The sequence below is a fragment of the Mangifera indica genome, chromosome 12 (genome assembly GCF_011075055.1).
Source record: "Mangifera indica cultivar Alphonso chromosome 12, CATAS_Mindica_2.1, whole genome shotgun sequence".
In the NCBI taxonomy this organism is placed as follows: domain Eukaryota; kingdom Viridiplantae; phylum Streptophyta; class Magnoliopsida; order Sapindales; family Anacardiaceae; genus Mangifera; species Mangifera indica.
The window spans coordinates 13558204-13581870 of record NC_058148.1 but is presented as its reverse complement, the minus strand read 5'-3'; the positions used below and the strand labels follow the sequence as shown (position 1 = coordinate 13581870).

The 23667-nt window shown below is 33.5% G+C and overlaps 3 protein-coding genes across 6 annotated transcripts; all 3 read left to right on the top strand.

The window, feature by feature from the left end:
- Positions 1–1062: 1062 nt before the first annotated feature.
- LOC123192290 lies at positions 1063–1931 on the top strand. The gene has a single exon (XM_044604784.1). It carries the CDS (start codon positions 1291–1293, stop codon positions 1744–1746), a length of 456 nt encoding a protein of 151 aa, XP_044460719.1. The 5' UTR covers positions 1063–1290; the 3' UTR covers positions 1747–1931.
- A 2733-nt stretch (positions 1932–4664) lies between these two features.
- On the top strand, positions 4665–7810 carry LOC123192280 (50S ribosomal protein L21, mitochondrial). The gene is made up of 5 exons (XM_044604766.1): positions 4665–5181; positions 5279–5359; positions 6427–6528; positions 7180–7254; positions 7344–7810. Exons 1-5 carry the CDS (start codon positions 4756–4758, stop codon positions 7419–7421), a joined length of 762 nt encoding a protein of 253 aa, XP_044460701.1. The 5' UTR covers positions 4665–4755; the 3' UTR covers positions 7422–7810.
- Positions 7811–14681: 6871 nt separating this feature from the next.
- LOC123193244 (probable ubiquitin-conjugating enzyme E2 24) lies at positions 14682–23493 on the top strand. Of its 4 annotated transcripts, XM_044606098.1 has the most exons (12): positions 14682–15141; positions 15778–15868; positions 15951–16027; positions 16156–16657; positions 16820–16952; positions 17071–18529; positions 19426–19545; positions 20198–20632; positions 20730–20793; positions 21555–21694; positions 21971–22282; positions 22784–23493. In XM_044606098.1, exons 6-12 carry the CDS (start codon positions 17081–17083, stop codon positions 23024–23026), a joined length of 2763 nt encoding a protein of 920 aa, XP_044462033.1. In that variant the 5' UTR covers positions 14682–15141; positions 15778–15868; positions 15951–16027; positions 16156–16657; positions 16820–16952; positions 17071–17080; the 3' UTR covers positions 23027–23493. The 4 variants fall into 4 exon arrangements, with proteins under 4 accessions (XP_044462033.1, XP_044462034.1, XP_044462032.1 ...); XM_044606099.1 differs by having other exon boundaries at positions 15784–15868; positions 15951–16657; XM_044606097.1 differs by having other exon boundaries at positions 15951–16657.
- The last annotated feature ends 174 nt before the right edge of the window (positions 23494–23667 follow it).

Below are 23667 nucleotides of genomic sequence, written 5' to 3'. Positions count from 1 at the left end.
TAAAAATTAACATTTAACCCATATATTTGAATATTGAAAATAACTTTTTCTCTCAAATTTTTAGTTTTTTCTTCACTACTCCCTCTCGTCACCGACCATCGATACGGCTGGTTGTTAGACGATGGAACATTATCTATTCTCTGTATGATAGTCGTCCATTGTTTGACGCCATCATTTTATCTATAATATTAAAAATTTTATTTATCCACCCATAAATGGTTAAAATTAATGATTTCAAGAGTAAAATCGTTATTTTATCTGTAATATTAAAAATAAATTAAAATTTAATCTCTTTTCCTCCTAAAACCCTAAAAACTAACTTTTTTCCTCTAGACCAAGTTTTAAAAAGTGGCATCCCCCCCAAGGTTTAGTTTTCAATCTTCGGTGTCAAATTTGATACCATCGTTGGCGACGAAACTTCCCCGACGTATCACTATGCTCCAACTGTCTCTCTCCCCTCCTTTGGAGAGTTGACCGCCGCAAATCCAACTTGAAAAGATGAAGACAAAGACTTCATCTTTTTCTAGGAAGACAATCGTCTTTCTAAAAGAAGATGTCTTCGTCTTTCCAAAAGAAGATGTCTTCGTCTTTTCAACTTAGATTTGTGTCAATCAACGTTCCAGAGGAGGGGAGAGAGATTGTTGGAGCATAGTGATATGTTAGAGAAGCTTCGCCATCGGTGATGGTGCTATATTTGATGTCAAAGATTGAAAATTAAACTTTAAGGGGAGAATGTCATTTTTTAAAACTTGATCAAAGGGAAAAATTATTAGTTTTTAGGATTTAAAGAGAAAAAAGATATAAAATTTTAAAGGATTAAGATTCCGTTAATTTTAAATATTTATAGGTGAGGAAATAAAATTTTTAAAATTAACAAAAAAAATTGAGATAACAATATCCTTTAAATGGGAAATAGTCCTTTGGCTTAGAAAATTTGTAAGTATATTTTAATAGATTAAAATTTATAAGAGTATTTAAGTTTTTTGTTACCTATAAATATATATTTCACATTTCAACAAAACTTCGGTGGGATATTATCCTTTTCCTATTTATCTATTATTTTATTTTATTTATTAAATCTGAGCTGACATCACACCATTATTTTTTAATCTCTCACTCTCTGAATCTTCACGAAAATTATAATAAATGAAGTGTTCTTCGATTTCGCGCAGTTCTTTTAATCTTATTTTGTTTTAATTCTTCAATTTCCGTTTTTACTTCTGCACCAATTCAGCCATGCCTACGCCGCCGAAACGTTGATCAACGTCCGATCAAAATTCAAGCCACAAAATGTCCCCTTCGTCAGCATCATCATCTTCAGCTGCGTTCGCGGTGATCTGTCTTCTCCACTCTCTGATCGCCTTAACAAGCGGGGCCCTGATGATTTTCCATATGAAGGAAATCTACACATTCACCCACGGAGTGGAAACTGCGACAAAGCTACTGGGTTCCAACCCGCACGACCAGCTTTTAATCCAGACCTCCGATTCGTTCTCGGGTTTGCTCTTGTTCGCAATCGGGTTTTTACTGTTTATGGTTTCTTTCGTTCGGGATAAGGGATTTCAGTCGTTTTTCGCTAAAGGGTGTACCGTTTTGCATATATTTATGGCGTTGTGGAGGGTTTATTTTGAGAGAAGGGTTGAATATTTAGCTTGGGATTGGCTGAGGAAGACGGTTGGCGATGTTATTTTGGGTCTCTCGTGGGTGTTTTTTCTTGTGTATTCTTGGAGAGAAAAGTACGATTAATGTTTAATCTTGCTTATCTTCTAATGACTGGCGTTGTTGAAATTTAATTTTTCATTTGTAGGTCGTTATGTCAAATAGTGTAGATTTTGGGAAAATGTTAATGCTATGTAGTTATTAATCTAAAAAAGAATGGAAATTGGAATCAATGATGAAGAACTGATGTGTTACTACACATTCTTGTTCTATTATGACTCATCATTTTATGTTTTTGGTGATGTGTGATTTTGATTTGTGTGGATGAGTAAATATTTGGTTTTGAATGCAATGGTTATTTTACTGTTGACTGAATTATGAAGCTTATAATATATTTGTTTCCATTCTCTGATTGTGACTTTGGATATGGAGTTTGTAGAGAACCAATTGGAGGTGATGACAATGATGTTATCAGCCATTGTTTATTGAATTCGAATGTCTGGAGAAACATTTTAATGTTTTTATGTGTTGTGATATTCTCTTTTTTTATTTGATGATAAACAATTTTGTAGGGAAATATTATAGAGCTAGAACTGTGTTTGAAATTGAAGGTTGGGGATATAGAAATTTTGTGCAAGCTGTGGTTATCTTGGTAGTAGATATTACTTGATTTTGGTTATACGTAGTGTGATGTGAAGCATTTTCTGTTGTTTTTGTTATGTTGTGAGTCAGGGCTTTCTGGTGCTTAAAAGGTCTTGATAATGAAGTCAGCATATAATACATAAATTGTACAAAGCAGGGGGAAAGCAAAGCCAAACAGTGACGAAGAACGTCTTTGTTTGATTAAAAAAACAGTAGCAAAAATTGATTAAGGATGGAGCTGTATATTGGAGGCCCTTATTGAAGAATAGATTTTTCATTGAAGAGCTTGTTAATGTGGAAATTATGGGTGAATTCAATCTAAGATGAGTCTAAACAAAGGTCAGTTTGAGTTTGACTTGAATTCAAAATGATCAATTCAAATTCGAGCTTTAGTCAACTTGAATGGTGGAAGAAGCAGAAAAATTGGTGGCAAAAAAGAAAGATTGCCACAAGCGAAGAAAAAAATCATTGGAGAAAAAGAAGAAGAGCTCTAATGTGATGATGTCGATGAGTCCTTGAATTCAAGCAAATTGTCGGGTTGGAGTTTTAGTTTGACTTCGGTTTGTTTGAGCCAAACATGGATTCAAGTCCAAGCCGGTGGAACTTGAATCTACCCCTGGTGGAAATCACAAATATACATCCCTAGATTGGATTGAGAAGGTGTAATCTGGAGGTGGTGCTGAGCTCAAGCTGTAGAATTCGTCTGGAGCCAGAGTCTCTGACTCAGGTCATTCATCTATCTCACGATTCTGTGCAACAAATAAAACTACTCCTGTATTTCTGATCAGGTGGTGGATTCCTGATACTTTGAGCTGTAGAAATCATCATATGCTATCTTGAAATGCTCTCTGCTTGGATAAATTTATGAGTTCTCTATAATTATTGTCCTTTTGCAGTTTGTTTAATGACATGATTTACTGCTCTATGAAATATACATATTAATTAATGTTGCAGTTTTCTCTTATAAGAACAATTATGCAAACTTGATTCTCCTTTAAATGATTCTTGTTAAAATACAGTTTATATTTGTATAGAATTATTAGCTAGGCATATATGAAACTCTGCAATACCCCTGTTTCTGAAGCTAGCAGTGGTGATTGAGTTTAGATTGTAGCGCCACATCTAGTTTTGAGGTTTTGAACTACATTTTTCTCCTCAATCTCAATTGAAAATCTATAAAATGCCTTAGGGTCCCCGCATTATTGGAGACACGCTGGTTCATAATCACCATGATGACAGGGATGGGGGATACCCAAAATTAAATGCTGCATGTGAGACCTTATGGATGTGTCCTTTTTTTTTTAAATTTTTTTCCTCTCTGGTATCAAGATGCCCCACCTAAGCTAGATCACTACTTTTATAAGACCAAATCAATTATATCAAATAAAATAAACTTGGAGTTTAGTCACTGATCTCAGAATTTTTGAGTCAGACAAGTCAAGAATTTAATCTTGATATATCATCAAAAGAGACTTAAATCTATATTTTTTTATACATTAGCTCTTTTATTTTATTATTCAAACTATCTTTTGGGGGTATCTTATAGATACGTTGGTAAAGGCTATAATATACAATTGGGGGGAGGGGGGGTTTATTCTTCTGACACTTCTTACAATTAAACTATGAAAAATTATTTGTATTCGATTTTAAATATTTAATTAGATACTCAAAATTAAATACATAAAACGCAACTCTATTTTTCATTCGCTAATATGTTTTCATTTCTTCATTTTCAACTCTATGTTTATGATAGTATTTCAAGGTAATTACTACAGTTAGATAGATAGATTTTAGCCACCCGTTTATCCTACTAGGCCTAAGTTTAATAGATATACTATAAAATTGAAGAAATGATAATATAAAGTTAATATTTGTACAATTATAATATTGAACAAATAAATAAGTAAAATTATGAAAATTAATAATAATTTTTTTTGATATTATATATAGTGATTAGACATTATTTTTAATTTAAAATCATACTAATTTATTACCTTGAAAAATAAATTAGTATTTATGGTTAATTGACATAAGTTTATTATTGAATAAAGGTAACTGAATGCCAGGGTGAATAAAATATTTAATAAATAATTGGAGTTGAATGTCTTTTATGTAACTATGAGAAATTAAGAATGGGAAAATTAATATAATTTAAGGTAAATTTCAAATTTCAAATTATTATATAAGGAAAATTGAATTTTTAATAATTAATGTATTTGAAATTATTAAAAAAATCAAATAATAAATTAAGGTTTAAATATCCTCAAAATTACATACATAATTTACACTATCGGGCCCAAAAGTCCCGGGCCAGCCCGACGTCTTGTTAATCTGGATAGCATCTTCCATATCGGGCCGAAAAAACACGGGTAAACTATAACAGGAAGATCAAAACCCCCTGGTATCTTTTACTTTAAACCCTACTGACGCAAGCGCCGTGAGCGCCACCGATCCATGGCTCACCGACGGTGCTTGCATGCACTAAGCCGCCAAGCTGCAGCTATTTTCTCTCTTAAAACTCCTCAGCCTTCCCTCTCTAACCTCATATCCTTTAAAATCATAACTCGAACCCAGCACCAGTCCGACATTTCTTCAAAGTTTGGCACCTCTTGGAGCACCCCCTGGTCCTACTCTCGCCATTTTTGCTCTAACAAAAATGGTGATGACGACGACGACGACGACGACGAAGACGAAGACTACGAAACCGAAGCGAGTTCGGGTGAAGAGGAAGATGACGATACTGTCCCTCAGTTGCAGCGGCAGTACACTGTAGAGGAGAAAGAAGCTGAGGCCGCTGAGATCGGGTACAAATTGGTGGGACCACTTCAGAAATTGGAACGGGTTTTTAAACCTTACGAACCAGTTTTTGCTATTGTTCAGGTGCTATTTTGTGATGTTTGGTCGAGTCGATGTGTATATATGTATGGTACAATATATATACTTTTAAATATGTAATTCTTTTTGTTGTTTTTGGTAGATTGGGTCGCACCAGTTTAAGGTGAGCAATGGGGATTCGATATTTACTGAGAGATTAAAGTTCTGTGAAGTGAATGACAAGGTCGGTGCTTTTGTATATGCTTATTACTGTACAATGCGAAAATACTGTTATATTCACTTTTTTGAACTTCAATTATTGGTTTGTAATTTGTTTGATATTTCAATTTGCATATGGATATTAATTAGTGTGTTGTGTTGGTGTTTTGTTGATTCTATTTATAGAGGAAATATTTCAATGGTTTAATCTAATAGATGATTAGAATGCCATGAGTCTTTTGACATTGTAAAATGTAGAATTAGCTTTTGCGTTTTTTGTAATTGCTCTTAGCTTCTGATGTAGAGTTTACTTGATTGCTGCTTTTCTTGTTTCAGTTTTGTTGTACTGCAATGTGGCCTTCAGTTTTAATGGATTTTTTTATCAATCAACTCAAAACCCAATTTCAAAGGATCATTTGATATGGAATTTAGGGACCGACTTGTTTGCTAGATTTTTCCCCTTGGTTTGCTTCTGATTTGTGCTTATATCTTTTGTTATTTTGTGCTTTCTTCTTGTGGTTCATCACTTGTGCAGATAAAATTATTTTGCTTTCTGTATATAGAGGATTTCATAGCCAAGAGATTTTAAAGAGGCCCATTTTTGTTCTAAATATGCCAAGAGGTAGACAGTAGAGAATGAAGGCAATTCTACCTGTAAAATAGGTTTTGATTATATGTTTGTAGAGTACTTTACAGCAGATGTGCAGGTCCCAAATTGAAGAGAATTTTCTGTTAAATGAATGTACTATTAATGGTTCATGAATAGCTCCAGTTACTGAAAATGCAGTAGGCTTGGTGTACTGTATTATCAAAGATATGATCTATCAATTTGTTTGGACCTAAATTGATCCTTATGTTGAAACGTGGATGGTATCAGCTGGATGCAAAGCCTTATGGCTCTGTTTGGTGCATTACCTAGTAGATGCTAATTTGCAGTGGCAATAACGTGAGATTATATCCAGCTGTGATAATCTGTTGTTCGCTGATGAGTTTAGCATATATGCCCAATAAAATTTAAACATGTTATGTGTTCTTTCCTGAATATTGATTTAATTGATAGAAATTTCTGTTTCATGACTTTTTGTGTTGCAGTTGATTTTGAACAAGGTTCTCTTGTTGGGTTCACAAAATCAAACTATCATAGGTAGGCCCATAGTACCAGATGCAACAGTTCATGCAATTGTTGAGGAGCATGTAAGTGATACTAAATCTATATCTCTCTTTGTCTTCACTTATGTTTTGATGGCATTGTTTAAGGGAAAAAAGTTTACACTGTTGTCAAGCTGTGATAGTTTTATTTATCTCTGTATCTTCCCAAGATCTATGTAAATCATTGAGCAGGGTAGATGGAGACTTAAATATTTAGTGCCCATAACTTTAGCCATAGCAAATCGTAAGAAGTATGATAACAAATTGAATTAATATGTGAAGCTTCAAAGATATATGGGGCTTATCTTTCATAAACAATGTTCATATACCAAGTTCTTTAATTTCATGTTGTACAAAATCTAACCACTTCTTTTAGCTAATTGTTTGTAATAAACAACCCAAGTTTACAGTAGTGAAGAAACTGTAATAAAAGCAAAAATATCCACCTTCAGGATTTTCATATAATTCACCTCAGAGCTATTGAATATAGTCCCAGTTAATGGCTGTCATCTCTTCCTGTAATTCATTGGATTATTATGATTTAGCTTTGACATGAAATTGTTTGTAGAATCTGTTGGGAGTTCAGAAAGTAGGAGTTGAAGGGAGAATTTGCTGGAAAATATGGATTAACTTATGTATTAGTTTTGTTTTGCATTTGAAATGAGCCACTTTGTATCTTTGCAATTTTTTTTTCAGGCATTAGATGCAAAAGTTATTATTTTTAAGAAAAAGAGACGGAAGAATTACCGTCGTACTAAAGGACATCGCCAGGTCTGTAAACTATTTTCTGTTTCCGTCTGCAAGTTAATGGTGTTTGATTCTTTTTTTTGTCCTTAACACATCAAATCATCTTCATTCAGGAGCTTACTAAGTTGAGAATAATTGATATTCAAGGAATTGAGAAACCAGAAAAAGAAAAGGTAGCAGTTGCTGAGTAGGAAATATTTTTTCGCATGGTATCATTAGCTTAACGGCTCTCTATACTTGGGAACTACTGAGTTGTGACTTCTTTTAATACTATATTATCAGCGGTCTCATTCCTGATTTGGCCTGTCATCCAGTGAGGTTCCTGTTTTAAGTTTTTAGTTAAATTGGAGTTGTTTCTTCCCTCTGCTTAATATTTGTTTACTTAATAATTTTGAGTTTATTTGTATTTGTAATCCAATTGATGAAATTTCAGTAGACAAAAGAAACAACCTTTTTCTCTCCAAATAGATATTGTTACCATAGTGGGTGAAATGGTAGAAATTATTGTTACATACCGAGATGTTGAAAGACATTTTGTTGAATGCAAATTATCAATAGAATTCGCGCTTAAATTTATGAATTACTTTGGCCATTGCCTTTCGATTGTAGGATGATCTAACCTTTCAAGTTGGTCATAGTTCAATCCTAAGAAAGGAAGTTGGTTCTTGCCTTCCTAGCCATTCTCCATTGGTAATGTATTCAATTATATATATTTAATTATAATTTTTCCTCAACTGAAACTACCAAAGAAGTCCATTATAATTCCAAATATACACATGTTTTGTTTTTGCACTTATTTTTCCTCAAAATAAAAGATCAAAGTTCATTGAAGTGCTCATTTATTCATTGTCCACTATTATCTGTTTTGGGTTGGTTATGGGCAAACAGGCAAAATTCTTGGTTGGATAATGATAGCTACATCAATGGAACTGAATGAAAGCTCTACATATTGAAAATGCTCAACCCATTGATAAGCCACTGAACATAACAATCCATTCAGCATCATTTTCTACTAGGGACGGTGTTCCCACACAGATTTTCAGATTCAGGCTGAGTGAAACAGACTTGCTAGCTGTTGCATGCATTATTGTGTCTGTGCATGTTTATCTTCTGCAGTTGACTCAAAAAGGCTTTTGGTTTATCTGAGTTGATCTTTTAATTCCTTTTGTCAGTTTTCATTTATATAATCATAAACGTCTCCACTTTATAATTTGTTAATGCCCCCACCCCACATTCCTCATTCCATTCATGCTTTTCTGCATGCCACGTATGCTCATCCTAGAACCCACTACCATTATTTGATTCTATCATTAAAATTCCTCTGTCTCTCTCTCTCTCTCTTTTCTTGTGAAACAATCTTCCATTAAATGCAATTGCAGTCTCCACGATGATGAATGAAATGGTCTTTAAAATTGTGATTATCGGGTACTTATGACCAATGATGGACTTAGAGATATAATATAAGGTTAAAATTGATTAATAGTAAAAATATGAGAATGCTAATTAAGAAACAATAAATTTTCAAACTAGAAGGGTATTAAGTTATTAATTTTTCCTACTTGGGTTAATTGACCTTCTTTAGCCTCTTTAGATCTGCCACAACTTGTGACAATTCCATTCTATTTTCCTTTTATGAAAAGTTAGGGGTTCCTGGTAATTCTCTGAATTTTTATGCTTTCCTTTTATGCAATTAATCTCATTGTAAAAGTTTCTCTGAGCTAACGAAATTTGTCAACTATCCCAAAGTGGATGTAGGCAATTTTGTCGAATCACTATAAACCCTAAGTGCCATTTACCTTTTTGGTTTTCAGATCATCACCATTCTTGGCTGAAATTGATTATAAAACTATTGAGTTGATAAATGAAAACCATGGGTCATATATGTGTTATGTGAAAATAAACATTTCTCTTTAAAAGTGATAAACTTTTAAAAAGATACGAATAAATACTCGATTTTCTGATTCCAACTATTAACAAAACTAATAGAGTATTAAAACTTTTAAAATGAAGGTCTAAGTTTGAATCTTTATCACGTTTGTGAAATATTAACTTATCTAGTATAATAATTGTGAATTCGATTACTACATCATGAGTTTACCCATCTAACAAATATAAACAAGGTTCTTAGTTATCAAAACAATAAAACTTTTTAGATCCAATTTCTTACCACGATTTTGTCTAGTATTTTTATAATACTTATTTCCCCTTTAATTAGGTCTCCTATAATAAGAACTCAAATTAAGGGAAAAGAAGACAAAAATGAAAAAATATTATCATTTCCAAAAGTAAAAGCATTCCATTTCATGCAATATTCTTCCTCCTAACCCTTCTTGCCATAATTTTTTTCATATTAAACCTTATATTGTTTTTCCTTTTTCCCATTGGGATTCTTACATAAATTTATCCTCTCCTACTGGAAGCCTTCTATTTAGAAGTGTTTTGTGTTGGAGGTTAAATATTTTAATTAAACTATATATACTAATAATGAGTATTAATTCAAATACTGAAGATTATATAACACTATATAATTGATTGATTTTGAATTTATGATAAAATAACACATAATCATATAGTGACATATCATCATTAATATCTAAAGTGATATTCATTATAACTTCAAACATTTTACTTTGAAATGTTTGATTGGAGTGTTAAAATGTCTATGCCGACAGTGGTAATATGGATTATTTAAAAGAAAAAATGTCACTAACTAGCGTACTTAAAACTAAGCAGCATAGTTATTAGTATTCTACGATACACGATACATATCCTATTTACAATACAATACAGATGAAAAACAATACCTATCATGAAGTGTATTGTAATTAATACGATACAATATACATATCGTATGGTATAATACTTATCTTACGATACAATACATATTATCGATATATTTTTTAGAGAAAATAATGATATAATAGAAGTGTATATAAAAAATTTTAAATTTTTAAATATATTTGTGATATTTTTCAAAATAATGGCGCATCAATTATAATTTTTTATTATTTTATTTTTTAAAAATTGTATTACATGATATGATATAATACTATACATAATATTAAATTTTAGATATATGATATAACACATTATTTAACTATCATGGTAAGCAGAGAATTCCTGGTCCCCATCAAATTCAGCATCAACATGATTCTTATAAAAAAAAAAACATAATAAATTGGTAAGAGCATGTAGAGACAGGTGGATGTTTATTATTGGTGATTTATTTAGGGTATGAGGTGTAATATATTTATGAATGGTGGGATTTAGTTTTGATGCATTGAAGAATATCCCATTTCCATGGAGCCTTTAAAGTTGGTTTAGTAAGTGGAATCGCTTTAATTGCCACCTATTGTTATTTTAATTACTGGCTAACGTGAAGACTTTGACATCTCCTAAACCAAAACCCACTTAGCCTCCTCTCCCACTTTCACTTTAAATATTATTATGCTTTTATGCTAATGGAATATAACTCCATTACATTCCATAGTTCCATTCCACAACAGTTTCTCCACTTCACCAAACCTCAATGGCTATGGCCCCAACCAAATCTTCATCTCCAAATAACAAAGATACAGGCAGACTGTTGATTTCTCTTTTTGCATGGTTAAACTATATTAAACTTGCGGTTGCTAATTACTGCCTCTCTGTGCATGTCATTTTACCCACAGATTTAGTTATTCGGGGAAGTGATTACGTATGGAGACCATCTGATTAAGGAACAAGTTGAACTAAAAGGAGCAAATCAATGTTAACGAATCAGGTTCATGTAATGGAATCCTAATCTTTCATATTGGTTGGTTATGGTTGCTACGCATATGCATGCAGCAGAAGTTGATGATATTGCTTTTGCTCTCGAGTTGATGAAAAAGTCATTGTTTAAACTATATATAATACACGTTGAGCTCCACCATTTTTCTAAAGAATTAGTATCTAATTCCGACCATTTTATTGTTGTTAGTGGATTATGATTTATGAGTCCATTGATCATTTGATTAATTAAGTTTATTTTGTCAGTAATAAGACACAAAAATTATAGGTTGCTTCATGAATTAAACTAAGATAATGCTCAAGACTGAGTTTCCTCTACATTATTTTTTATTCAGACTGCTTTTCTCTCCTTTCCATTAATGCCTTTTATACACTTGGATCTCGAACAAACCAATGGGACGATACAAAGTTTTTCTAAGACGTGGACTCCTACTGCAGATTTCTCTTTACAAATTACGTAAGACTTGAACCACGGTATTCATGAAGACGTCTTGAAAAACTTTTGAATGGGGGAGAAAGAATCTGTATTGTGTTATGCAGAAACTAGAATGTGTCTTCTCATGTATTCTAGGAAAAATAGGCTGGCTCATACATGCTTGATCTCTATATGAGTTTATACTATAAAGTAATGAGACCATTGCTATAAAGTGATAAATTTTGAAATTATATGAAGTGGGTAGTCACCAAAACTATGACAAACATCTGTGTAAAAGGAAGATGATTGTGCAGATTGGCCAAAACTCTATAAACTTGTACTTGCATTTTCAGAAAGGTTTGCAGTGTTCTAATTTGGCCCCTTCAATATCCGTATATGTAGAAAGGGTATTCTCTGGATGACAAACAGCTGAGGCATGGAGGCACACACTGCTATTAAATTTATCATTTAATATGATTAAAGCAATTGACGATTGAAGCTAAAGTAGCCCACAAAGAAGAAAGAAAGAGATGTCAGTCATGATGAGTATAATTAGATAGGCACTTTTGTGTGTCAAAACAAGTAGACCGCAGCACAGAACTTGGTTATGAGGGCAATTTCGTGAATGAAAAAGAGCAATTCTTCCACTGTCTTTCCATTGTGGAATAAAATTCTGTCCATATTCCTCGGTTAAGCTTCTCCAACTATTTCTTTATCTAATTGCTTCTCATTATGCTCCATACTGTGCTGAATTCTTATAATGATGCCTATCATGACTCATATGAAGCCTTTATTAACAGGATTTTTACACACACAAAATTTTTTTCATATACTGGGTTTAATTTTACTTACAGAAAACTAATCCTTTAACAAAATTTGTAATGTTTGAAGCCAAAAAAAATTTGAAAAGAAAAAACCTCTATGGTAACTGTTAGATGTTGATCATCTTGAATATGCTCAGATTTGTACAGTCCACTATGTTGAAAATTTCAAAGGTGAGATGTCTAAATTAATCTAATCACAATTTTATATCAAATCAATAAAAAAAATATATTTACGAAAGTGTATCCAAATCTATAACAACGTAAAGTCATGTGGTTAAACGTCTTTTACACCCAAAACCCATTTATAGAGAAAAACTCTCAGTATTACTAAATAATATTAATAATATAAAAACACATATCAAAATAATATTAATAAGATGTTTCTAAGGTCCAATATAAAAAATAAATAAATAATGCTATCACACCATTCCACCATGCCCAATAATGCAAGAAGCAACAGTATCCAACATAAACTGTTTGAATCATGTGCCCAGTTGGTGTTTCGTATAGTGACAAACTGTTTTCATCTTCCTGCATTCTGTGTAGAACAGTCAGAAATTCTAAAATTTATCTCTTATTGCATCGAGTTTTTGTCCGTCATTATCTGAAACTGTTTGACTTGTTTAGCTTTGGATCCAGTGGTTACTTAATAAAGAGTCATTAGAATTTATGAGGACAACATTCAGGGAAGGTACATGAAGAACTGGCACTTTATAGTCCACCAAGAAAGGCAAAAAAATTATAAAAAAACTTGCAGAATCAAGTGGAAAAGATAGTTAGGAATTAGTCATTTTCAAGCAATACCTTTTAGTGTTATAAATGTAATTTCAACTATATAATGTGTGTTAGTGGTGTTAGACTTCATCACTCTTTTAAAGATGGTGCCTGAATAAAGAACAAACTTATTTCACTTTCCAGTTATCTAATTAATCAACTTATTGGCCTCTTCCACATCATTCTGATGGGCAACAAATAGTTCGATTCCTAAAATATCTCTGTAAAATGGCCCCAATGTCGATGGAGGTACATCTGGCAGCATTCGATTGGCATAAATAAATTAACAAACAAATTGTGGAATAAAGCTGATCCCAGAAAGCAATTTCTGATTTAGCAGATTTGGAAGTATTTTTTGTTGCTATTGTTTTCATCAGTCTTTCAACAACACTGGTAATGCGTGGGCTGCAAGGAAGAATCTGAGAAGTGATGCCTTTGCATATTCTGGTTCTTTTCTGAAACATTTTGAGACAAATTATGGTGCAATGAGCTGAACATGTGAAGACCATCACGAGAATTTCCTTAGAAAAAGGGCAGCTGACAGTATTGAATGCTTTTGATAATGGTGGCCACAAAAAAATAAACCCATTTCATTTGAGCTTGCGATTGAATTTGTGATTTTGGTGTTGTGGGTTGTTGACACATGGATCAAATTAATGTGCAGCAATTGGTAAGTATTTGATATTTCATGCCGTGTGCTCTTCCTCTGAGGAAGCAGAGGTTTGCAGAATCATATTTGCCTCTAAACAGAAGATGTGTATTCCAAAGTGTAAATGATGAAATCAAGCAACTGCTTTATTATTCTCTTTATAATGTTTTCCACTTATTTGAATAAAATTGAAATAAAGAAAATTACAAAAGCCAAGTGACTATTTCCCACCCAAGGTTTGATAAAACCACAGTTCTCACTCTTTAAATTTCAAAAAATCAAATTCTCACCTATCAATCATCTTTGTTAGTAAATTTATTAAGTTTTTCTGGTAATGATTATTTTGTTTTATTATTGAAATTACAAAACTATTAGTAACACTCGACATAAATGTTAAATTATCAATATATCATTATTAGTTTATAAATTTATTATTTAGATTATTAAAAATATAATCAATTTTAAATTGTTGTATTTTTGTCAATTCTGTGAGGTATAACAACTTTTGAAATTATTGAAGAGTATATTGAAATTTAAAACTTTTAAAACACCTCTTAACTTTTTATGAATTTCCAAAAATCCATAAAAATTTTCATTAATACCTTCAACATTTTTTAAAAAGGAATTTAAAAAATTAATAAAAGATAAAAAGATAAAATCCATAAAAAATAATTTTTCTACCATTTCACTTAATGAAACTAAGTAATAAAAATAGATAATGTGTAAAAGTTTAGGTTTTTGAAATAAAATATAAGAATTTGTCATTTCTTCAAACTTTAGGTGGAAATTAGTCTTTTGACCAATAATATAATATGATGTAGGCACAATTATTTATTGTAAAGTTTTTTCTATTGAATTGATTAAAATGACACTTATATGCTAAGTCTACAAAGTGTCTTTTTTTTGGAAATATCAAACATTCTCTAACAAATTTATTAAAAATCTTGACTTTATTTATGCTTTTGAATGAAATGAATAAATTAATAAAAAATTATTTATACAGGTAATTTTATTATTAGAAACGGACTTTTTAAGGAATGGAAGTCTAGGTTTGAGTACAGTATTTGACTGATGCCGTTGGGATATTCTTCCCGGTAAAAATTGTATACATAAGTCTGTTTCTGTTATATCCAGCGGTGATGTGAAAGCACTCCACTGAACATAGCAAGCAATACAAAGCCATCTGCCAAACAACAACGACAATAGAGAGAGCAAAGTTCTGTGTACGTGTGCAATGTTTTCAAGCTCCGTCAATGGCTTGATGGGTGACATTCAGGGTGGAACTCTACCTCTCTGAATTTCCTACCTCTTCTTTTTAATCCTTTCCTGTCGTCGTCCTGTTTCTTGGCTGTCAAAAAAGTGCAAGAGAGTGAAAAAAAAATCTTGGAAATGAGATGTTATCACCATCTTCTGTTCTGGGTCGACTCCCTTTGATCAACAACTTATGTAGTCTCTGTGGTGCTTTCTGCTACAAATTTGTACGCACCTTGATTTAAATCTCTGTTTTTCTAATTTAACGTTTATTAGTTTATTGCCCTTCGTGTAATTTAGTCAGTATGTTATCAGTTTTGTCTAATCTTACAGACTGCTTTCAGCAAGTTATTTAGGATTACTAAAAGTGATGTTTTTAAAAGATATAGTATTTGGAGTGGAAGTTTGTAGGTAAAAATTCTGTACATGAATATATGGAGGATGCAATTTGAACATGTATTTCTGTTCTTTTTTTTCCTAGTTGGTGGTTTTGTGGTAAAGTAATGTCTTGGATGTGAAATTTAACATCCCTGCAATGCATATTGATTGTTTATGAATGTCTTGCTCAACATGAAAATACATTACCCAAAAAGAGCTTCAAGAAAGTTCAAATCTTTATGCTAATAATTATGTTGAATTTACTTTAATGCATATTCATATAGCTTTGATTCTCTTCATTGGTAGGAAAGTCTATGAGTAAGTTTAAGGGTAAATCACTATCCTGTTTCTGTACCAAGTATATTTGCGCAAGAATGGTTGCAGGAATTTCAGTGGTTAAAATTGCATTCTCATATTCACCCCTCTCTATATTCTGTTGATATTAAACAGTTTTAGAACAATATTGAGATTAATTGTTGTTGCAGTTGCAGATCTGACGAAGATGCTTTATGGGTTAGAGAGGTTCACTCTTTCTGATTGATCATACAAGACATGGCCAAGCTTTATTTTAATCAGGTTGTTAGACATGCTGCGGATTGATTGTGTTGGTTGGATTAATCTTAAAATTTTCTGATACTCAATTGAATTTGTTATGCAGTCTCCTTTCTCAGTGCATCCCCTGACAGAAACTTTGGCTTCATTTTGAGGGCAAATCTCCTTTGGCAATATAATTCGGTTATTTACAGTAACCAAAATCTTCAGATTTTGGCTATATAAATTTGAAACATTCAGCTTTGTGGGGAAAATCTTATTTTGCAAAATCAATTTTAGATTTCCTTTGATTGGATGACCTTCTTTGGCAGTGGTTAAGTGGGGAGAAACCGTTTTTCTTGGAAATTCATCATTTGTTTGGAACTCAACCTCACTGCAAGGCAGTTCTCCTTCAGCACCCAGAGTTTCAGTCTGACCAGTGGAACAATCCCATCTTGCAGTTGTAGCTCTTTGATACTTTTGCAATTGGGAAGTCTCCTTTTGAAGTTTCATCAAGTGAAACTTCTGTCCATTTTGGGCAAATCTCCTTTGGCATTTGGAGTCCTTATTTGACTCCAGTTAATCCCTGCAGGGGCAAATCTCCTTTGGCATTATATCTCCAGTTTTTGGGGTCAAATTATCAAGTTTGATATATCGGCTTATCAATTGGAAGATCTATTATTTAAGTTCTTGGCAAACGATTATTACTAATAGTCATTGCTGAACCATCTTTTGAATTGATATCAACTAGACCCTTATAGCAACACGCTTTGAGGACTTAATTCGCGTCAGCATTGGAAGATTCAATTCCTTCAAGAGGGTGCAAAGTTGATGGTACCTCTCTTCAACCTGCTATGTAATTATTTTTTTTGCTGGGTTGTACTTAAAACATTCTATTATTCAACCTAAGTTACTCAATGTAATGAAGTGAATGTTAGTATATGATTGCTCTTACATTTTGGTCTTTCTCTTATTAAAATTGGAATTTCCATACAGGTTATGTGCTTTCTATTAAGACATTGTTTCTGGGAAAATTCCTGCTCTAATACTGAGTAGAGAATAGTGAAGTATTGGAACAGATTCCAGAACAGAAAACATTGATCTGATTTCATCTGCACTGGTGACAGAGGTGAGAAATGTTGATTAATGAGTTATGCAATTAAAGTTTCCTCCATTGTTACCTTCTTTCTTTTCACTCTAATTATGTTATCTATGTAATCTAAGATGTATAAACATCTTTTTGTTAGGCATTTCAATATGGATAGGCTATTTAGTGACTTTGATTGGGAGAGTTTCAGTGAGAGTGGGAGTAGCGTTGGGCAAGAGGAATCTGATACTTTGTATGGTGGGCATGCTAGTAGCATATTGACCAGCTTGGAGGAAAGCATAGGGAAAATTGATGAATTTCTGTCGTTCGACAGGGGATTTATACATGGGGATCTTGTGTGCTCTGTCACAGATCCATCTGGACAGATGGGCAGAGTAATTAATGTTGACATCCTTGTAGATCTCGAGAACATGCATGGGCATGTAATGAAAGAAGTAAGTTCCAAAAAAATTTTAAGGATCCACTCCATTTCAGCCGGGGATTATGTGGTCCAAGGTGCATGGCTAGGAAGGGTGGACAAAGTGATTGACTATGTTACTGTCATCTTTGACGATGGGACAAAGTGTGCGGTCTCTGCCATGGATCAAGAGAAGCTCTTACCTGTTTCCACGAACAACTTTTTTGAAGATTCACAGTTTCCATACTATCCTGGACAAAGAGTGCAGCTTAAAATTTCCAATGCTTCCAAATCAGTTGGATGGTTATGTGGTACCTTGAAGGAAAATCATGTTGAGGGAACTGTTTCTAAGGTAGATGCGGGTCTGGTGTATGTGGATTGGCTTGCTTCAGTTCTCACTGGCTGTGATTTTAGTTTGCCTTCTCCCTCACATATACAGGACTCAGAAAACTTGACCTTGTTGTCAGGTTTCTCCCACGCAAACTGGCAGCTTGGCGACTGGTGTATGCTTCCAGCTGCTGATTGCAAAGGTATTTTGGAACCTTTTTCTGTCAGCTCTTCTGCTTGTCATAATACGAAATTTGAAAGACGGGTGAAAAGAAGAAACCTTAGTTTTACTGTGGCAGAAATTTTTGCTATCATTGGGAAAAAGACCAAGGTTGATGTGGCTTGGCAGGATGGTAGCTGTTCTTTGGGAGTAGAGTCTACCATGCTGCTTCCTATTAGTGTTGTGAATGCTCATGAATTTTTGCCTGAACAGTTTGTACTGGAAAAGGGCATTTGTGATGATCCACATGTTTCTAATAGTCACAGATGGGGGGTAGTGCAGGGTGTTGATGCTAAGGAAAAGACTGTAAAGGTACAATGGAAAGCTAAGGCCATGAATCAAGCAACTGACCCCATTGGAGATCAGATGGAGGAAACTCTGAGTGCCTATGAACTCATTGAGCACCCAGATTTCTCCTACTGTTATGGGGACGTTGTGTTTAGGTTGGTCCATAACCAGTTCACTAATCAAGCTGATAATGACCAGAAAAGCACTGAAATTGGCATGGTTAAAGGGGCCATTATGGAAGGCCAAAACTATGGTTGGGATAAGAATGATTGCCCTGATAAGGGTTACCTTTCTTGCATTGGCATTGTCACAGGCTTCAAAGGTGGTTCTGTGGAGGTGACATGGGCTGCCGGCTGTACTACCAAGGTATGAAAAATTGTCTGTCCTTAATGTTTAATTGAACTTGTATGCAGTCAGTTTTTTAAAACTTTATTAATTAATTAATTTTTGTGGACTATACTTTCCGTTCCACTAGTTGACAGAGACCTTATTATGAGGCTTTGAAATTGGCCATGGCCTAGTGCTGTGTGCAGTTGACTCCATGATTAGGTGTTAGGAAATTCTTCTGTAAAGTATCTCACACAGGAGTTCTTATAGACCTGATATTGCATATTTTGATGTATAATTGAATGGCTGTAATTGATTCAATTTTCCATGTGAATTAATTTTAGTTTGTAAATATTGCTGATCAATACTTTGTTGTTTTAACATTGAAGGATTCTTTCACCTTTTTTGGCATTATAGTAGGAAAGAAGTCTCCAGCTCCTACGACTCCATGACAGGCATCTTTCAATGGGTGGTGCTTTTATGCACCAATAGATGAACACTTGCATGCGCACATGTTTTTTCAAAATTAAAATAATCTCTGGGTTATTCTGCCCATCAAGCCCCTATTTTAAGGGTTGCCTGTGGCTGTGCTAAGTATATTTCCTGAGGAATGGATTTTGACCTAAAAATTGTTAGTTGAGACTCCTATTGAGTTTGGCTCACAAATGATTTGTTGCTCTCCCTTGTAGAAAATATGCAATAGGTGCCCCAGCCGTCCCTTGTCAGTCTACTTTATGATCCAACCTTACAATAACCTTCAAACTTGTATGATAACTGCATTACTGGGCATAATTGTTATGGTTTTATTTCATTTATCCTATGGAAGCCACTTAAGAAATCTGTTTTTGGTTTACCATGTATTCTAGTTTTTGTATCCCTCGGTAGTGTTGGTTAGAAGTTCAGCATCCTTAAATTTATAATTGACATTGTAACAGGTTGCACCTAATGAGATATATGGGATTGATAAATATGAAGGTTCAGCTACAACTCATGTGCCCCCTGAAGAAACTGATGAGGAACTGAATCAAGAGATACATGACAAACAGAAAGGAAAGGTAAAATAATTTTCTTATTCTTTGTGACACAAACACCCACACACATATGTTCATAGAAAATGGTGGTCAACTTCTAATTTGACTGCTTCAATATTTTGAAAAGAAGTTGGTAGGTCCGTCACTTATCAGAATGTAGGGGGAACCTCTAGTAATAATTTGGTGAAAATTAATGGATTGAATGAATTGACAAATGACAACTTTCTTTTAAACAATAAGCATAACTTTACTTTTAAAATAATGAGTCTTGATATGATTGAGGCATTCTGATTAAATTTTATTTTATAAATGGTACAGGATACAATTCAGGGACTCTCTCTCTCTCTCTCTCTATATATATATATATATATAAAATCTAGAACCTTTCTGCAATCTCACCCATTGTTAATTCTTTAAAGTTGGATTCAAAGTTGCTAATAGAAACATGTTGATATAAACGGATCATGAAAGCAGTCCCTTTAACCTAACCCTTATAAATATCAAGTATTGTTAGCTTAACTTCAAATGAAAGATCATAAAATAATTACCAACTAGATTTTCTTATGCATAACTACTTTGCATTTTCTGGTAGTTCAAAAGTGGCTTGCAGATAAGCTTGTATTATCTGCATTTTTGTCACCTAACAAACTGAATAACTGCTGTTTTTTATCTTCAGAATTTGCCTAATTTTGATGGCGTTGGTGAAAATTGCAAAAAGTACCCATGTGAGTCTAGTTCCTTTTTTCTTCCTCAAGCTGCCGTTGGATTTTTCACAAGCATTGCAACAAGCCTGTTTGTGGTCCGTTTTTCCACACCTCTGTCATGCCCAGCATCATCTGGTCATATATCTGGCAACACAAATGAATCTGAGCTTCTCCTTGAGAAAGAAAAATCTAAAACTTGTAATAACTGCAGTGAGCCCCATCTTAGTGAGATGCAAACATTTGGGCAGACTGAATTATGTGAGGAAGTTGAGGATAATCAGGAGAAAGATGGTTTTAAACTTTCAACAGCCTGCCAGAACCCATATCAATTTAGGCAGTTTGATATAGTTAGTGATAGCTCAGACCACCACTTTTTCAACACCAGCAAAGGTTTAGCACCGTCTCAGGTTAGAAACATAACTCAGTATCTGATTAACTTACCAATTGACATACTCAAAACCATCAAGTTAATCCCTTGTCTTATCTACTTTGTTTCCTTTATAGGTGAAAAGATCCTGGATGAAGAAAGTTCAGCAAGAATGGAGCATTCTAGAGGCAAATCTTCCTGGTTAGCCCTTATCTTATTTTGTTATTTTCTACTGTGTTTTATTTGATAAAGTATTTTCTTTTTCCATTTTCTCTTAAAAAGTAGTAAATTCACCATTCACTGTTTGCTTCATGGAGATAAGTTGACATTTTTGGTTACTTTATAGCTAAATCAAATCGAAAATAACTGCATAAAATTTGAAAGAAAGAATATGATAAGATACCTAGTTGGTATCAGCTACATTCTTAAGCCCTCTCCTGCAATAATGACCGACACATTATTTACCTCCTTACTTTTATTTATTTTAACATTTCTTCTGTTTCTTCTATAAAAAATCCTCCCTTTCCCTGAAAAACTACAGAATGGAGAAGAAGAATTCCTGAGAAACATAATTATTGTTGTTTTAGGAAAAATGGATGATCAGAGATGATTACTTCCACTTGATTACTATCATTATTTCTTTATATATGGTGTCAAAAAACCAAATCAGTCTAGTTCTACTCTGGAAAATGTGACAGTGATTAACTATCAGAAAAAGCTGGGCAAAGGGGTATGGGGAAGAGAGGAAAAGAAATAAACAAGATCCCCTCACCTTGATGCAGTCTAGCAATGTTGTTAAAGCAAAATAATTGCAGAGGAAAATATTTAAATTGAAGAAATAATACCAGTTCTACACAATAAATTCTACTATAATTTTGTTAGCTAAAAGCTTCAGAAATGCTAAGAGATGTCAAAATCTTCCTGTCTGGCTCTGTCTTACAAGTCTTTGGTTTATTGATCAGAGACAACCTATGTTCGCATCTACGAAGAGAGGATGGACCTCTTGCGAGCGGCCATAATTGGTGCACCTGCAACTCCATACCATGATGGCCTTTTCTTCTTTGATATATTCCTTCCTCCAGATTATCCTCAAGAGCCACCTGTAAGTTTTACATCCAACTTTTTCATGTGCTTGTCACTGAATTCATGGGTAAATAATGAATGGTGCTTTTGATATGCCTATTTCAACAGTGCAAAGACTGTTGTGTTTTTTTATCATTATCTTTCTCTGAGTTGTAGAAAATTAGAATATACTGTAAATTTACCTTCCCAAGTTTCACTGTTAATTAAAAGAAAAGTCTGTAATCATCCATATGTAGAAATATACTCATTAAAATGACTGTTAAACTTAAGCTGTTATCTGAAAATGTTTATGCAGTTGGTGCATTACCATTCTGGCGGACTCCGTGTCAACCCTAATTTGTATGAGTCTGGGAAGGTCTGCCTCAGCCTTCTCAATACTTGGACTGGGACAGGCACTGAAGTATGGAATCCAGAAAACTCCACCATTCTTCAAGTTCTTCTCTCCCTTCTGGCTCTTGTACTCAATGAGAAACCTTACTTCAATGAGGCTGGGTACGATGAGCAGATGGGAAGAGCTGAAGGAGAGAAAAACTCAGTGAGCTACAATGAGAATGCATTCCTTAATACTTGCAAGTCAATGCTTTACCTCCTGCGCGGGCCACCCAAGGTATGGTCCTAATATCGGAACCTACATATTTAGAACTGCATTTTTTATTTTCAATGTTGCTATTAAAATTTTCATGTTTTTAGTTACTTTTTTCCATGTTTTTAGTTACTTTTTTCCATCATTGAAATATCATATAAAAGATGATTGCTGGAATTTGCCAAGATACTTTTCTTTTTGGAAAATAGAGAAAAGGGGAGGAAGAACAAGAAATGAATGAATAATAGACCATTTTCTTTAACTAATTCTAGTGGTATTAAGGGTTTTTAGATGCCAGATAAGATTTAATTTTACCCACCTTTTTGTAGCTGCTGCAAGAAGCAGGAATAATGTACCTATGGATTTTAGCCTCAACATCTGAATTTTTATATTGTATATAGCTTAGCATTTGAAAATTAGAAAAATAGAAGCTGCAAGTGCCGATAGAAAGAAACTTATGCCATTTAGAACCCTTGGCTATGTTTTGTTGGATAAGTCGGTGATGTTTAATTTTGACTGATGCAGCATTTTGAGGCGTTTGTGGAGGAGCATTTCATCCATCAGGCCAGCCATATTTTATTGGCTTGTAAGGCATATATGGAAGGAGCTCCAGTAGGTTGTGCTTTTGGATGCAAAGACAGTGGGGAAAATTTCCAGCAATCTTCGAAGGGTTTCAAAATCATGCTTGCTAAGTTATTTCCAAAGCTTGTCGAGGCTTTTTCAGGCAAGGGAATCGACTGCAGCCAATTTTCTGAGCCAGAAAATTGAATATCCATCTGATGCACAAATCATCTCATGAAGACAGTCCTACACTGTGTACTAATATGTAAAATATAAAGATAAGCTTGGTAAAAAAAGCCAAGCTTTTCTGATTTATATCATGATATTGGCTTGAATAAGCTTGTCAATAGTCACAAGCAGATTGTGTTGTCGAAAGAAGAAGGGATTGCAGAATTGTGAAGACATTCCTACAATGTGAATATGTAAAATAACAGCATAAGCTTATGTGTTTATTTGCTGTTACTAAACATGCATTACTGAAAAACAGATTCTTAGAAACTATAGTTGGATTGGTGTGGCTTCCAATGTCTTGTTTGTAAAGAAGAAAATCCAAGAAAGGCAGTGGAACTTGCCATTTTAGGTGACTACAAAAGTTTTTAGTCTTGGAATGTTTCTTAGCCTGTAATGCTTTTTATGATGTAAGGAATTAAATGTGCAATGTTACTAACCCTAAATTAGGCAATTCTATTTAACAATAAAACTATCTGTAGTTTTGAATATACAATTGTATACTCAAATTATATGTTATCATATGAATAGATAATTTTGAATTAATAATAAAGTAACACACATTATCTGGGTTTTTAAAATTAAGAACAAAATAATATCAAATAACATGATGACACATT

Coding starts and splice junctions, on each gene's coding strand:
- LOC123192290 (XM_044604784.1), top strand. CDS start 1,291: ATGTCCCCTTCGTCAGCATCATCATCTTCAGCTGCGTTCGCGGTGATC.
- LOC123192280 (XM_044604766.1), top strand. CDS start 4,756: ATGGCTCACCGACGGTGCTTGCATGCACTAAGCCGCCAAGCTGCAGCT. Junction 5,182..5,278: donor CAGTTTTTGCTATTGTTCAG/GTGCTATTTTGT, acceptor TGTTTTTGGTAG/ATTGGGTCGCACCAGTTTAA. Junction 5,360..6,426: donor TCTGTGAAGTGAATGACAAG/GTCGGTGCTTTT, acceptor TTTGTGTTGCAG/TTGATTTTGAACAAGGTTCT.
- LOC123193244 (XM_044606100.1), top strand. CDS start 17,081: ATGGATAGGCTATTTAGTGACTTTGATTGGGAGAGTTTCAGTGAGAGT. Junction 18,530..19,425: donor CTGCCGGCTGTACTACCAAG/GTATGAAAAATT, acceptor ACATTGTAACAG/GTTGCACCTAATGAGATATA. Junction 20,794..21,554: donor TCTAGAGGCAAATCTTCCTG/GTTAGCCCTTAT, acceptor TTTATTGATCAG/AGACAACCTATGTTCGCATC.